This window comes from Kwoniella dejecticola, chromosome 4 (assembly GCF_000512565.2).
Source record: "Kwoniella dejecticola CBS 10117 chromosome 4, complete sequence".
NCBI lineage: Eukaryota > Fungi > Basidiomycota > Tremellomycetes > Tremellales > Cryptococcaceae > Kwoniella > Kwoniella dejecticola.
In genome coordinates, this window is record NC_089304.1 from 1671869 (window position 1) to 1685735 (window position 13867).

The 13867-nt window shown below is 48.1% G+C and overlaps 8 protein-coding genes across 8 annotated transcripts; 7 read left to right on the top strand and 1 right to left on the bottom strand.

Annotated features, from left to right (window-relative positions):
- Nucleotides 1-144: 144 nt before the first annotated feature.
- I303_103879 (uncharacterized protein) lies at nucleotides 145-587 on the top strand (the record flags this gene model as incomplete). Its single annotated transcript, XM_018407212.1, has 3 exons — nucleotides 145-156; nucleotides 227-317; nucleotides 415-587. 3 exons carry the CDS (start codon nucleotides 145-147, stop codon nucleotides 585-587), a joined length of 276 nt encoding a protein of 91 aa, XP_018264020.1.
- Nucleotides 588-1261: 674 nt separating this feature from the next.
- Nucleotides 1262-1843, top strand: I303_103880 (uncharacterized protein; the record flags this gene model as incomplete). The annotated part of the gene is made up of 4 exons (XM_018407213.1): nucleotides 1262-1279; nucleotides 1353-1406; nucleotides 1490-1580; nucleotides 1671-1843. The coding sequence occupies 4 exons, from the start codon at nucleotides 1262-1264 to the stop codon at nucleotides 1841-1843; spliced, it is 336 nt and encodes a 111-aa protein (XP_018264021.1).
- A 1816-nt stretch (nucleotides 1844-3659) lies between these two features.
- On the top strand, nucleotides 3660-4812 carry I303_103881 (uncharacterized protein; the record flags this gene model as incomplete). The annotated part of the gene is made up of 5 exons (XM_018407214.1): nucleotides 3660-3809; nucleotides 3962-4039; nucleotides 4103-4480; nucleotides 4539-4636; nucleotides 4695-4812. The coding sequence occupies 5 exons, from the start codon at nucleotides 3660-3662 to the stop codon at nucleotides 4810-4812; spliced, it is 822 nt and encodes a 273-aa protein (XP_018264022.1).
- Nucleotides 4813-5388: 576 nt separating this feature from the next.
- Nucleotides 5389-8362, top strand: I303_103882 (uncharacterized protein; the record flags this gene model as incomplete). Its single annotated transcript, XM_018407215.1, has 10 exons — nucleotides 5389-5532; nucleotides 5621-5764; nucleotides 5831-6241; nucleotides 6356-6438; nucleotides 6515-6579; nucleotides 7141-7424; nucleotides 7514-7669; nucleotides 7799-7895; nucleotides 8148-8194; nucleotides 8258-8362. 10 exons carry the CDS (start codon nucleotides 5389-5391, stop codon nucleotides 8360-8362), a joined length of 1536 nt encoding a protein of 511 aa, XP_018264023.1.
- A 402-nt stretch (nucleotides 8363-8764) lies between these two features.
- Nucleotides 8765-9596, bottom strand: I303_103883 (uncharacterized protein; the record flags this gene model as incomplete). Its single annotated transcript, XM_018407216.1, has 5 exons — nucleotides 8765-8830; nucleotides 8892-8978; nucleotides 9178-9375; nucleotides 9445-9503; nucleotides 9563-9596. 5 exons carry the CDS (start codon nucleotides 9594-9596, stop codon nucleotides 8765-8767), a joined length of 444 nt encoding a protein of 147 aa, XP_018264024.1.
- Nucleotides 9597-9944: 348 nt separating this feature from the next.
- Nucleotides 9945-11213, top strand: I303_103884 (uncharacterized protein; the record flags this gene model as incomplete). The annotated part of the gene is made up of 4 exons (XM_018407217.1): nucleotides 9945-10098; nucleotides 10176-10273; nucleotides 10338-10567; nucleotides 10676-11213. 4 exons carry the CDS (start codon nucleotides 9945-9947, stop codon nucleotides 11211-11213), a joined length of 1020 nt encoding a protein of 339 aa, XP_018264025.1.
- Nucleotides 11214-11744: 531 nt separating this feature from the next.
- Nucleotides 11745-12488, top strand: I303_103885 (uncharacterized protein; the record flags this gene model as incomplete). Its single annotated transcript, XM_018407218.1, has 4 exons — nucleotides 11745-11846; nucleotides 11990-12047; nucleotides 12277-12378; nucleotides 12442-12488. 4 exons carry the CDS (start codon nucleotides 11745-11747, stop codon nucleotides 12486-12488), a joined length of 309 nt encoding a protein of 102 aa, XP_018264026.1.
- A 644-nt stretch (nucleotides 12489-13132) lies between these two features.
- On the top strand, nucleotides 13133-13840 carry I303_103886 (uncharacterized protein; the record flags this gene model as incomplete). Its single annotated transcript, XM_018407219.1, has 4 exons — nucleotides 13133-13198; nucleotides 13278-13368; nucleotides 13466-13705; nucleotides 13791-13840. The coding sequence occupies 4 exons, from the start codon at nucleotides 13133-13135 to the stop codon at nucleotides 13838-13840; spliced, it is 447 nt and encodes a 148-aa protein (XP_018264027.1).
- Between the last annotated feature and the right edge of the window lie 27 nt (nucleotides 13841-13867).

A 13867-nucleotide genomic window follows, 5' to 3' on the forward strand; every position in this document is an offset into this window, starting at 1 on the left:
TCTCTCCCAGAAGTGGACGGCTCATTTGCGTATATATACCAAGTCACTGGCCAGGCATTTCGAGATGACCCCTATTTACATCTCCCTCCCTCTTGAGCTATCTCATTCTCGTTGCTCTATCCCTATTAGCGGAAGAATTTCACTATGAGCTTTCATGTAAGACAATCTCGCAGCTTTCTCAAGTACGTTCGCTATCCAAAAATGCTGATACCACTTTCTCGGACAGTTCATCGCGTATCAGGCCGATATCGGTTCTCCATGGGAGTCGTTCAGGCCGTATCTCAATCACCATATTGCGAACAGCATCAGAAAACAGGGTGAGCTGTCTTCAGTTTACCATGTCAAACATCTGAAAGGATTTACATATAATACATTCGAGCAGGAGGTTGCTGATAGTCATCATACATTATGTAGTGACATATTACTACAATCCCAAAAGCAGCAGAGGCCAGTGCATCACCTTCGCTTCTGAATACCCCTGGCGACCTGCAGAGATCGGTGCTATTGAAAATGCTTTCAAGGCGCTTGGGGTCTCGACTTCTGGGATTATCAAGCAATACTCCGGATCCCAAGTTAAGCAAGTCTGAACTGAAGGAAACCCCTTTCGTGATGTAGTGAGGTGGATGGTGACATGCAGAGTGTGGTTGAAGCATTTGTCAATCGATGTATATGAAGAAATGAACATCCTTTATGGGGCGCAGGAATATGTTCTTCTAAGAGTGCTCTTTTCAGTAGGTAGTAAGTGTCGGGCATCCTCCTTGCTGACAATGCAAAGCGGGTGATTGATTGAAGGAATCCAGAGTTTGTGTGTTTGGGAGAGCAGACTCGGTGTTTGCTATTCTGGGTGATCGGTATGTATGATGAGACGAAGCTTGTCTGTAAATAGGTATTCATGCAAATAATCATTCCTGAATCGGATTGTTCAGTCTTTCTTACCCCATGTCATTCGTGGGACATCGTAAATACCATGATCGCAGTTTCGTGCGGGAAAAAGCAGAACGGTTCATGAATTGAATACACAAAATGAAGATCTCGCTCACGATGGCTTCGCGTCCACATACTAGCTTGAATCCTCGTTCGGACCCTGTTTCGAAGCTCTACGAGCTGTGTAATTGTGCAATTTCCCCACCTGTGTTGTGTTCAGTCCACTTCTAATTCGATCGTGGCCGGGACCCGATCAATTTTTGGACAATCGGTCATCTCGACCTCTCAATCGATCTATCACTTCATGCATATTGAGATTGAGATCGTGATGGACAATATGATTTGCAGATCGACTGTCAGTATATATAGTCTGAATGAGAATCACCGCTGCTTCCTGCTGCAAGTCTTGCTGACACACAACTCCTCAGATCAGTCCTCATTGCTTGAACCCGGCGAGCGTGATAGTCAAACTGAGCTGCTACGTAAGTCACGCTTCAACTGCACACTATTTCCAGGTCAGGGGCGGTCTGATGTTGCTGATCATTGGTGAGACATCGATTCCTAGTTCCGTGCATACCAAGTCAACTTCCATTCTGGCTGGGGAACTCTCGAGCCTCTGATTGATCAACAGCTCGGAACGAGAATCCAGCAGAATGGTAAGTCGCACAATTGTAATCAGCGTATCTGTGGTCACGCGAAAAGCTGAGATGCGACAATCTTGTCGTTCTGCCTGTCTCAACTGAAAGTCACGATGCATTACGATCCACAAAGCAGTAAAGGGCAATGCATCACGTTTGCAGCTGGTACTCCCAGGCGATCCGATGAGATAGCAGCCCTCGAAAAAGGTCTCTGGACGCTTGGTATCGCTACCTATGGTGCGTTTAGAGAATATACCGGTAGTCAATTCGAGAAAGTATAGGAAAGGAATCGCCCTCGGGTCGACCGGTCATCCTCATCGTGGAACAGTCGGTTGATCATAGCTTTTCATTTTTCGATGCTATGTGAGAAAGTGCGCCAAAAGGTCATGTCAATTCAGGTCGCGCTTCTCGAGGGATGCATCAGTACACACGTGTGTACGTCATGCCTGATCAGTGATGCGAAAAGCTCGTAATCTTCGCATCAAGATCCCGTTGCTGCGTGTTCGTCTTGAACTTGGCTGCATCATTGATGGTTCGAAGCTGAAGCTGGAAGCGCATGTACCATCCTTCAGCCTCGTTTTTTTCGCCACTTTATCTTGCTTCTGATTGCGGCCGGAACATCAAAATTCTCAGGAATCAATGGCCCGCCTCTCATCTGATGCAACGTTGTTCACGCATTGAGAGTATGGGGGCAATCAACGACCTGATCCGCAGGACGACCGTCCAGATCGCGCCTCCATGTGACCAAGCTTCCCTACCCCAGAGTACCGCAGATGTCGTACTGCCCAGTGAGCCGTCTTATCGATCATGCTGTGATTACTTCGTTCTCGGTACTTTTGATCTTGTTCCGGCTTCCCGTGCAACAGGTGGATGAGAGCTATACGCAATGACCTTTTACGTGAGTATCGTTGGACCCTTAGCTCTTTCTGCTTGTCAATCACCCTGCGATCGAGAGCATTAACCGGATCAAGTCTTTCAGTTCCGAGTGTATCGGGTAGCGTTCTGTCAGGACTGGCTCACCGCCAAGGCAGCATTGGAGAGGAAGTTTGCCACCGAGTTTCCCGGCACAGGTAAGTGCAATGCTCCGCACCAGCATTCTTTCGGCGAAACGATAGCGCAGGCTGAATTGGAGACGTGCGTCAGTCAGCATGAAGTACGAAGCCCACCCCCGCTTTGACGCTTGTGTTTCGTTCGGGTGGACTTATCAGTGGACCAATCCTTTTGTAGTCGCACTGGAGACTGAATTTGACCAGCTGAACACAGTCTACGCGCTGCTCTGGACGTACACAGGTGCGACTTTCCAAAGTGTTTACCCATAAGGCCACACGGCTCTGTTCGTACGGCTTCTGGCCCTGTGACAATCCTCATGTAACACTACGAGAAGCATAGATCGATGCCGCGTTGAAGATTCTCATCGTTTCGCTTACGACCAAAGTCCTGTCGCATGTACTCTATTGGAAACATCAGCCGTTTGTACACGTTCAGGCTTGATGCGTAGGTGACACCTGCAAGAAACCCATGAATTTAGGATGCATGTCAGTACGTGCTGTATCCATCATAGTTCTTTGTAACTCCTTTCCACCTGATGGTGCCGACATTTAAGCAATTTGGTAATCAATATATCTGCCTCCTTGATATGTACAGACCAATGTCATTGATGTTGAGCATATACAGCCGTCTTCATCTCGATTTCGGGATCATGATGCATGTACATCGCCATGGGGGCAACCAAATGATCGATGGCGCTATTCAAATCGTTTTTTTTTATATCTGATCGGCATCCTTTGATCTTATTATCTGGTTCCAAATTATCTGAAGCGTGCAAATAATACATTCCAGACTGTCTGTATTCCTCTTGGCAAGCAAAATCGATCAATGAATGACGAAGAGGACAATCTTTGATGCCAAGACCGATGCGGCGAGGAGCCTGATTTCACAAGATCAACAGTTTCTTGCAAGTCGCCAGTGCCGCTATATATTCGTCAAAGGTATAGAGACACTCTTCCTGCACAGCCAGCCTTACATTTCCACTTGCATTATTCTATCTGTCGACGAGTATTCTGAGCTTTTCACCGACAGGATTCACAATAAATAGCCATGCTCCCCACGATTGTTGTATTCGCCTTAGCGACTTTGATCCCAGTTGTGGTAGACGCCCAAGCCTATGTTGGCTGCTTCAATCCCGATGTTATCGAAGATGTTCCAGGTGATCGCGTCTTGATCGACTTGAACGAATCTAAATGCGTAGTAAGTCGCTCTTTGCCTCGGTCATTATCCCTATCGTCTTCAGAGCGTTATTGATTGAAAGAGCCATCTAGCAACGATGCCGAGATCTGAGCCAGGTCTACGCTTATTCCTGGGCTCTGACCGCTGAGCCAAGCAATCTCCAAGTCTGCCAGTGCAGCGTTTTGCCACCCAGCGGCGACGAGCTTCATCCAGCATACTTCAGCGAGGGCTTTCCATACCCATACTGGAGCGTGAGTGCCGAATTCGAAGGTCTTCGACTGTTCAGTGGTCAGCACTCATGCTTAGAACTCTAGGTCACTCTCACTCGACCTTTCGGTGATTATCAATGGTCCGGCTGCTGGGTGCTTCCGCCTGGCATCGGCCAATGGGCCAACGTCGCTTCTTTCGCCCAATGTTTCGAAGAATGTGTCACGTCCGATCAGTCTTTAGCCTATACTCAATATGTGGGCGAGACTGTTCAATGTATCTGCACAAACTCGTACCCGCCGATCGATCTCCCTTTACAATGTGCCCAAGAAACCCCCTTCTTGTACTACCGAAACGTCCAGCCCAGCTCCTTCGTCAAACGACAACTCAGATCCAGATTAGCAAGGGACGATCAGATGGTTCTTGGACATTGTCCGAAGGGGTTGACGGCTTGTAACACCGCTCAGGATGGTTTGCACTACGAGGTGAGTCATATGCACTTTGGGTCTTGTTGGATTGAGCTTGAATGGGCACGATCACCAGTGCATCGATATCGACTCAGAGATCGAATCATGCGGTGCTTGCCTGTACGGAGAGTATGGAGTGGAGAACATCAAGGATCAAGAAAATAAGGGAGTTGAGTGAGTCCTCATTTTGTACATAAGTACAGCACAGCCTGATCACTGAACTCGTAATCAGTTGTACGACTTTACCTGGCGTTCTCCTCGGGGGTGTCACCTGTAATGCCGGTAGATGTGTGGCTTCGCTTTGTGATGACGCTCACAGACTGGAGCTTGGTACCTGTCTGGCGAAATGAAGTAATCTAGATCACAGATCCACGACGCGCAGAATACCCTGAATGTTTGTAGAAATAACACATGCATAAAATGAACAACTCAAGTATCGCTGGTGTGGTCATCGAAATTGACCAAAATCCTGTTTGTACTTCGGAGACCCCGAATTCATCAAGGAAACTTGTGGTGAGTTCTGAAGGTGGAAGTACGCACTGTACTCACACGCGAAGTCTCGCAAGAAGGCCGCAAACATTCAGAGCGAACATGCGTGAAAGCGGCTTCTTTTGGTGATCTCCTCCAGGTGAGGTCCCTTTACGTACTTTTTCTTCAGATCTCCCAGTGAGACACAACATGCTGGGCCAATTAGTCGCACATAATCCAGGCACAATCAGATCAACAAACTCATTTGCAGATCAACTCGCTTCCCAGCTCCTGAAAATCCATCAAAATAACCATCGACCCTTTCTTTCTTCACATTAGTCTCGTATAAATAGTTGGAATGAGAACCTCGACAATTGCTGGGTCAGATGGACAATCAAGCTTGACTGCTGAATCCTCTTCTGCTTGACTCTTGATCTTTGTTCTCGCTCAAGAGCACGATGTCCACCAGAGTGATCCAGGTCTTCGGCATCCTTTCGCTTGTTGGCACCGCGCTTGGCTCAGCGTATATAGGATGCTTCGAGCTTGCTGCGTTGAATGGTGGAGGAGGGGTTATCTATGATGATCGATATGAGAATTGCCCAGTGACTGTTCTTTCTCATCAATGGTCAGCAGCGTATGACGTGCAAGCTGTAATGTATGGCTAATATATTTGTGCGCGGTGTGGGACAGGACTTGATCGTCCCGGACATCCCTTACTCGAACTCATGGCAATACGTAGAGAACACAGACACATACGCGTGCAGAGGATGGGAAGTCCCTCTCAATCCCAAGTACCTTGTCGCTGATAGGACCTGCGCATATCCCAACGTCAACGTCAGCCCACTCTACCTCTATTATTCAGATTTGTTCACCATTAGCTGATCCCGCAACTGATCTTAGGTCACGCTCACCCACCCTCCTACTGATTGGACTTGGGCAGGCTGCTGGTACCTTCACCCATCTTCGGACTGGGTACAAGTGGCAAACGTCTCGACCTGTCTTGCCAATTGCGAAACCTACCCCTACGCTTACTCGAGATACAACTCCGACTTGACTATCTCATGCCTGTGTGCTGTCTCTCAGCCGCCTTACGACTTGCCACTTGATTGTGGGTATGGCGATCCGTTTTGGTATACGCACCCTTATACTCCTCCCTCCAGTGAGGCGGTGAAGAGAAGAAAGCGGGAGAAAGAACAGGAACGACTCAAGAGAAAGGCTGAGACGGAAGCAGCAGATGGCATCTTGCCTGATTTGTGCCCGAGCGATATGAGAGCATGTAAGATACCCGGCTCATCGGGTTTGCTATACGAGGTGAGTGCTGCTGTATCACAGAGCGAATGCTGCACCGTACTCATCCAAAGTCAGGGCCAAATACCTGAAATCATCATACGCTGATATCATATTGTGAAACTGCAACGATTTCAGTGCATCGATACCAGCGAAGAGATTCAGAGCTGCGGCGGTTGTGTCGAAGGTGATTACTCTACCCGAGTGATATCTGGCCAAGAGTACGTTTCCGCTCAACCCACATCTCTATCCTGTGTCTGAACGTAAAGTAAAAGCTGACAATTTTTTGACGTGCAGTTGCACTGCTATTGAAGGTGCTTTCACCGTTGGATGTCAGAACGGACAGTGTAAAGTGTATTCTTGTATGTCGGGCTATATTTTGTCAGCGGACGCGAGAAGCTGCGAATCACTCTAAACCAAGAAGCGAGTACTGGAGAAGGATCGACGCGAGCAAGAGTGTAATGGTGGTATACTTGGTGATACTGATTTGCAAGACTTATGGAGTCGAATATCTTATCTGTGTGCTTCTGTAATGTACAAAGTACTTCTCTCAGGTGAATCAAACTCATGATTGTACTTGTATCCTTATGTTGTGTATCCTATGGTATTGACGTGAAAAATAATCCGAACACGGTCGCTAGCAATACAACGTACAACCGCGCTCAATTCTGATTTTAATGATCTCAATTGATGGATCTTGAGAGGACGCCAAGAGATGCCAGGCTTCTTAAAAGATAGCATCACCATCAGATCTTGTGTGGATCTGATGGCAGCTGACTATGTTGAGAAGAAACATCAGCCCCACAAACACTGTGATGGATCTGAGATCTCAACAGTCGTATGCCATATGACCTGCTCAGATCTGAGAGGCTGTGCGGATCTAATAAGGGATGTTCGCTGATTGCTTCGAATGATCACCAAAGCCAATCAAGAATTGGATGCATCGCCTGTGACTACACGGAGCAGAATACCGCTGCGCAGAATTCACTCATTCTTGATACTTGCTCGACCGTTACAAGGTCACGGTAAAGGGTGCTACCACAATAATCAACGTCTACCCAAAATGCTTAATTTCGTGCTGGTCATCCTCGCTTTGACCCATAATGTATACGCAGCAGAGGTCTTTGCGGGCTGTTTCTCGCCATCAGTCATCGACATCAATCATATCTTCCCAAGATCGTATCTTACTGCAAGTACAACCTGTCCCGTAGGTTCTGACCAATCGATCTCCCGCTTTTAGCGCATATGCCCATGCTGACTGGTAGATCTCCCCAATCACTCCTTTTGGCTGAGTAGGAAGTGTGTCGGAGATTGTCCAGTGTTTCAAACTCCCACGCTTATTCCAGGGTCTCAACCGTCGACCCCACGACAAGCTTATGTTGGTGTACCGCCGTACAACCTGATCCCAAATACCTGATCGCAGATAGCTCTTGTCCTCATCCGAACTTATCGGTGAGTCATACCCCCGTCCAACGATTGATTGACTGTCCCTCGGATCCGTCCTTCTGCCCTCCGGAGAAGATACAGTAACACAGATGCCGAGATATTGAATACCAGCTTATTGCGTACACGGATTCGCAGGCCGAGTTGATCCGCCCGCCACCCAATTGGGGATGGTACAAATGTTTCGATTTCCTCGCTCAGGGACCGGCCAACCCTTTCCCTGTCCAATCTCTGGGTGAATGCTTGGAATCATGCTCAGCTTATCTGGATGCTTATTTCTCCTATTCTGACGACACGAAACCCTATCATCTCTCTTGCGCATGTTATCAGCGTGGACCGCCTTTCACGATTGATAAATGTGGTCTGGGAGTTTAATATCATTATTATCATACCTTTGGTCCGAGCGCACGGGCGGTTCGAAGCCGAAGGTCGGTGACCTCGCACGGGGACAAGATACGTGATGAGGGAATGTCGTTGTGCCCTGCAGGTCTGAAAGCTTGTAAGATCTCGGAAGGCGATAACAACAGTTTCGAGGTGAGTTGACAGTATTGTACGAGATGTTTGATGGGGCTGACACCGGTGGGAGGGGGTGAGCAGTGCTTAGATACCGATTACGAGCTTGAATCGTGCGGAGGCTGTCTACATCGGGAGGTAAATGACGGAAACTTGAGCAATCAGTACAAAAAGCCAGGTATCAAGTAGGTGTTACCTCCTTTCTCCGCCGGTCATGCAGACAAGACGAGGCGACATTCGATTCACACGCAGAGTGAGACCAAGCTAAGGGATTACCACAGTTGCTTGAACCTTCCCGGAATTGTACCTTCAGCAATCACTTGTATCCTTGGATTCTGTCAGTCGTCGAGGTGTGAAGAGGGATATCGACTCGATGATCATTCGTGTGTCGCAGAAGACACAAGGTAGTACGGCTTCACGAATTACTCGGAGTAGCCTCACCGCAGCAATCATTTTTGGTGATCTGAAGAAGACTGATATGTCATATTAGCTGATTACTTTTGGAAGGGGTCGCGATCGTAGCCTTGTTGCAGTAATGATTTGTGCTGAGCAGAATATCGTGACAGTCCGTCATTGTAAGGCATATGCATTCTAATCGAATTTGGATCTATCGTAATTAGCGCCTCCTGCCCTTCGTAAACGAGTGACTACGTCGTCCTACATTATGGATTCAGCACAGTGTATCAGATCCGATGAGTACAAGAGGATGCGAGCTCACCTGCTTCAGATCGGATGGCGTGGATGCCGACACTTCAATCGAGTATGCTCGAAGGACATTCTTCACATCGGCCAGGTGCACGGATACCTTCAGCGAGTGAGGGGGGTTGTATCAGCGGTGTTCGTCTGAAACAATAATACCATCTGGAATAGAAGGACTGATACTCGATTAAATTGGAAAAAGAGCATGCCTAGACATTGGTTTGAGAGTACGCGATGAGGGAAAGGCAACAGACAGGTCGCGAACGAGAAAAGCGTGTGAAGGTCAAGGAGTAATCCAAACTCACCTTAGCCCTCCGCATAATCTTCACCTCCTCCCCAATCCAGATGACCAGAACGAATTTCTCTCTGAAAGAATGCTCATCGTTCTCATATCGTATCTTGGCGTAAGCGAAGGATGCTCTTTGGGGCTGTAATTCCTTGGCTAGCTCTTCTATGTTGCCTTTACCCGTCGAAGTGAGTGTGAGTGCATTGGACTTATCGGACTTCATGTATGAAGACACTGTGAGCTCAATGTCCCCGCCTGATACACGAGAACGGGAATTGGAGCGCACCTCGTAGTCTAGTAAGAGCCATGTGATATCGCCATCGTTGCTTCTAACTTTCTCGTAAGCTATTGTTCCACATCAGCTATACAATACTCCAATTTGGAGGAGTTTCATGCCAGCTGACCTTCAGCGATTTTGGGGTCCTTGACGTCGGCCATATCGTACAAATGAAAAGCGAGAGGATTGCTGTAGAGGTGATGGGAGGGCGAAGGTAGGCGACTGAGGTAGACAAGATGTAGGGGTTTCGGAAAGAGGTTATAAGGAGGTGGTGTCCAGATGGCGTTGAGGTTGACACCAACAGATCATGGACGATCCGACCGTCGCGTCTGACCCCACCTCCACGTGGCACAATCGTGCCTGTTCCCTTTCCGTTTGCTCAGTTGGAAGATCAGCGAACAGATAGCCGACGACAACAAGACTTACAATCTGCATCTTCCATCGCTTCGAGCCATTCTCAAATTGGCGAAGACAATCGACACGAGTCATCTCTGGGCGAGTCGTACATCATGTCCGTCGCTCAAGGTAAAGCTCCTTCCACCGACACTGCGTCAACGCCAGAAGTCGAACCTCTCTCATCCCTTCTGGCCCATCCATTACTTCAAGATCCCAAATTCGTAGCTGCAGCAGGGGGTCTAGTTGTCCTGCTTCTCTTCTTTAGCTGTAAGTCAGCTGCACTTACTCCTTGTGATTCATCTAGTATCAAATCACTGAACTCATTGTATGCTTGCTGTGGATAGTCTTCCGATCAAGCAAGAAGGCTTCGCGTCGATCAGGTCCTACAACAGTATTACTCGTCGGCCCAAGCGATGGAGGCAAAACATCCATCTTTGCCAATGTAAGCTTTGCTTTGAGTTTCAAACACACAAGACATAGCTTATATACGTTACGTGGGTCGATAGCTTGTGCACAATACATACCCCCAAACACACACCTCCATCCAGCCCTCCATCACCACTTTCCCTTTCGCATCGCCATATGACGACGGACGGAGCAAGCAAGTCAAATTGGTCGATATACCTGGTCATCCAAGACTACGAGATGAGCTGAAGAAGCATATCAAAGATGCTAGTACTGTGGTGTTTGTAGTGGATATCCAAGCTTTAGTCAGGAATTCAGCTGCTATAGCGGAGTAAGTCGTATTTGCACATCTCGTAGCCGTCCACAAAACAGTCTTTTATCCCAACCTTGCGATTGTTGATTGACTGACCTAATCATGTCAATGTACCTCGTGTTTCAGAGAACTCCCACCCATATTTATAGCATTATCGAACCTCTCCATATCTCAGAATCTGATCGAACCCCTCAAACTGCAAATTCTAGCACACAAGACGGATCTCCTCACTCGCTCGACCTCTTCGAATCCGCCAAACGCCAAGTCTCCACCCGATATAGCTGAGACTTCGCTGAGTGCAGCTCGAGATCGGGTCAAGTCGATCCTTACTCGGGAGATGGACAGGCTCAAAGCTGCTAGAGGAGGCAGTGGAGGAAAGATAGAAAGTATGGGAAAAGTCACTGGCGGATCCTCATCCTCGGGATTCTTCGCTAGACTCTTTGGCGGTGCAGGCGCCGGATTAGCCGAGGGCGAGGAGGGAGAAGGGGAAGATGAAAGTTTGATCTGGGGTGGGAAGGGGCCATTTGATTGGAATGATGTTGAAGGCCTGGAGGTGTCTTTCGGCGCCACAGGCTTGGGGGCGGTAGGAGCTGGTAAAGACAAAGCGGGGAGCGAAGAGGGAAACGGACTGGATGAGATTAAGCAATTTATTTGGGATGCATAATTCTTTGGAAGCCAAAGAGCGGTTTTGGGCATGCATGATCTACTATATATCCATTGTTAAGTCGCTGTCAACCACGGGAATACGATTATTCGGCTCCATTCCTAAGATGACAAATCTGTCTAGATTGACAATGAGACTCTTGAATACTCAATCAGTCCGCCAGCTCTGGTTTGTTCATGCATGGTTGCAATCAGCTTAACGTTTGCCTGAAGGGCAATCTTCAGCTAACTATAGGCGGTCTTGTGACACGTGCCCCTGACGTCATTTCGGGGTAAGCATATTCTGCCACATCCGTAACCGTCGATCCGTTGCCACCTGCACCGCACCACTTCCATCCTTCACATCCTCTTTTGTCCCATTCGTATTTATCGACTATCTATCCATACAGATATCATCTACACCTCTACAGGCTTCAATACATACCGACAGCTCTTCAACTGTGGGACACTTTTAACCTACAACTAATCGCGCGCAAACGATACAAACTCGAATTTATTGGAACCGAAACCGAAATCGCATAATTCCTTCAAGATGGTCCGAGGCTCAGATATCCTTTTAATCCTAGTCGCTATAATCTTCCCCCCTCTTGCAGCCGCTATGATCGCGGGATGTTCCTGCGACCTATTGATCAACGTGAGTGTTTCAATGCCTACCTATGCGCTTTGACCCGTCCGGGAGCCGCAACATACCTTTTTCCATCTTCCTCCTCGATCAAACGGTTTCCTCTCGGTCAAACACTACTTCTGGGCTGATACTTTGCGTCTTTCTTCTTCTAGATATGCCTCACACTGCTTGGGTACTTGCCAGGTCACCTTCATGCTTTTTGGCTGATCTGTGAGTCCTGCTCTTCCGACGACGTCTCCGAGGGGTCGGGGAGCCGATTTTGGCCTCCCCCGTCCATGTTTCGTCCCCCTTCCCTGTCCGACAGCCGAAACCGCCCTAAACCGCCTTCTCTCCGCCTGAGGCTCTCCCCTGAGCCGCCTTTGATTCTACTTCCCTCGGAGACCCTGGACCCGGTGATCCGAGACCATACTTATGCGCTGATTTCCCTGACAACCCGCAGACAAGAAGATGAAAGCCGAGGAATCGTTCGGACCCGGAGGATACACGTACTTGGGTAATGGAAACTTCGTAGGAAACGGACCTGGCGTAGTTGGCGCTCCTCGTGAGTTCTTACTCAGTGGAGTAGTATCTGATAGGAATCATACTGATGTTCGAGAATTGATAGCCCCTCCTCACGGTCACCAACAACAATACTACGGATCCACTCAATAAGCAAGCGTAGGACATCAGTGTCGACGCAAAAACCTTCTGATTTTGAGCTTTGGCAAGAATCCAGAATTTTATAATGCATTGAGAATGAAGCTGAGCGGAAAGTGGGAGCGGATCAAGCAACAGTCAGGAGGACTTATGCCCCGGGGAGGAGAGAAGTAAAGAAATTTATTATTATAAGCATGTGGCGAAACGAGGTGCAGTCGTTATATCTATATTTTTAGAATGCACGTATGCAATGGATAATGCTGAATATGAGCATTGCCTTTTGAGAAGGATCCCTTATACAGATATTCGGTTACTGATTGAGACGTTCACACCAACTTGTCGTGATTTACAACGGGAAGACCTGTTATGAGTTTTTGCCAAACGAGACGAAACGACGCTTGATCCAAGGGGATCAGTCGTAGATCTGCCTGTACGTCATCCTTTCATATTCATCAATCAGCGGTCTAAGATCCCCGTGGATGGAAAGAAGCATCCTTTGACCATCACGACCTACGAGTATTGTAGCCAGAATCTCATGACGATGAACCCTGATTATGGGTCATGAAGCGATCGCTAACAACTTGTCCTTCTCTACCTACTCAAATGCCTAGTCCATGCCGCACACATGGAAGTCCTGCTTATCTAGCTGGGTCGACAGGATGGGAAGCAATATTTCGAAGAAGTCGAGGAAAGGTGCGGAGATTATCAACAATGATGGTATATATGTGAGCATTCGCTGTATTTTCAATTGCGATTAGGTAGATGCGCGTGTCAGGACGTTCATGCTGAGGAGGTACATCCTAGTCCCGATTTTACCTTGTCCCAGACCACCCTGATTCGATGGGGAAAATACAAACCAAGATCCAGCCGAAATTCAAGAAATGGTTGATTGACGGTATGTTCCAACCCTCCGCCTCTCGCCCTAAACATATCGCATCGTGATGCGGGTGATATATACCAGGCGTTGACATGGCGTGACACTGTATCCATAGCTAAACAAGTCCCACCACCCTCCCCACCTTCTTCGCCTGCCTCCCCGGTTCAAACCCCTTCTCCACCGGAGACCAACTGGAATGCGGAAGAAGGTGATTTAGCAGCGAAGAAAGGGGAATATCAATATCGGCCTCAGGGCAAAGACGGATATATCCAAGTTGAATTCACGAAAAGAGGGAAATGGTCAAATGCGAGGTGGGAGCCCTTGGAACAGGCTTTGCATCATCATAAACTGACCGGTGAGTCTGAGTCTTTGTCGACTTTCAACCCTCATCCAAAGACTCAAGTATCGCTTTGTGGAGCTGATGAGTAGCGATCGGATAGGACTGAATGGACGACCCAAGCGACTCAAAGACAAGGCGAAGAAGGCATAACATAACGTTCTTCTAATGGCTTCTCGT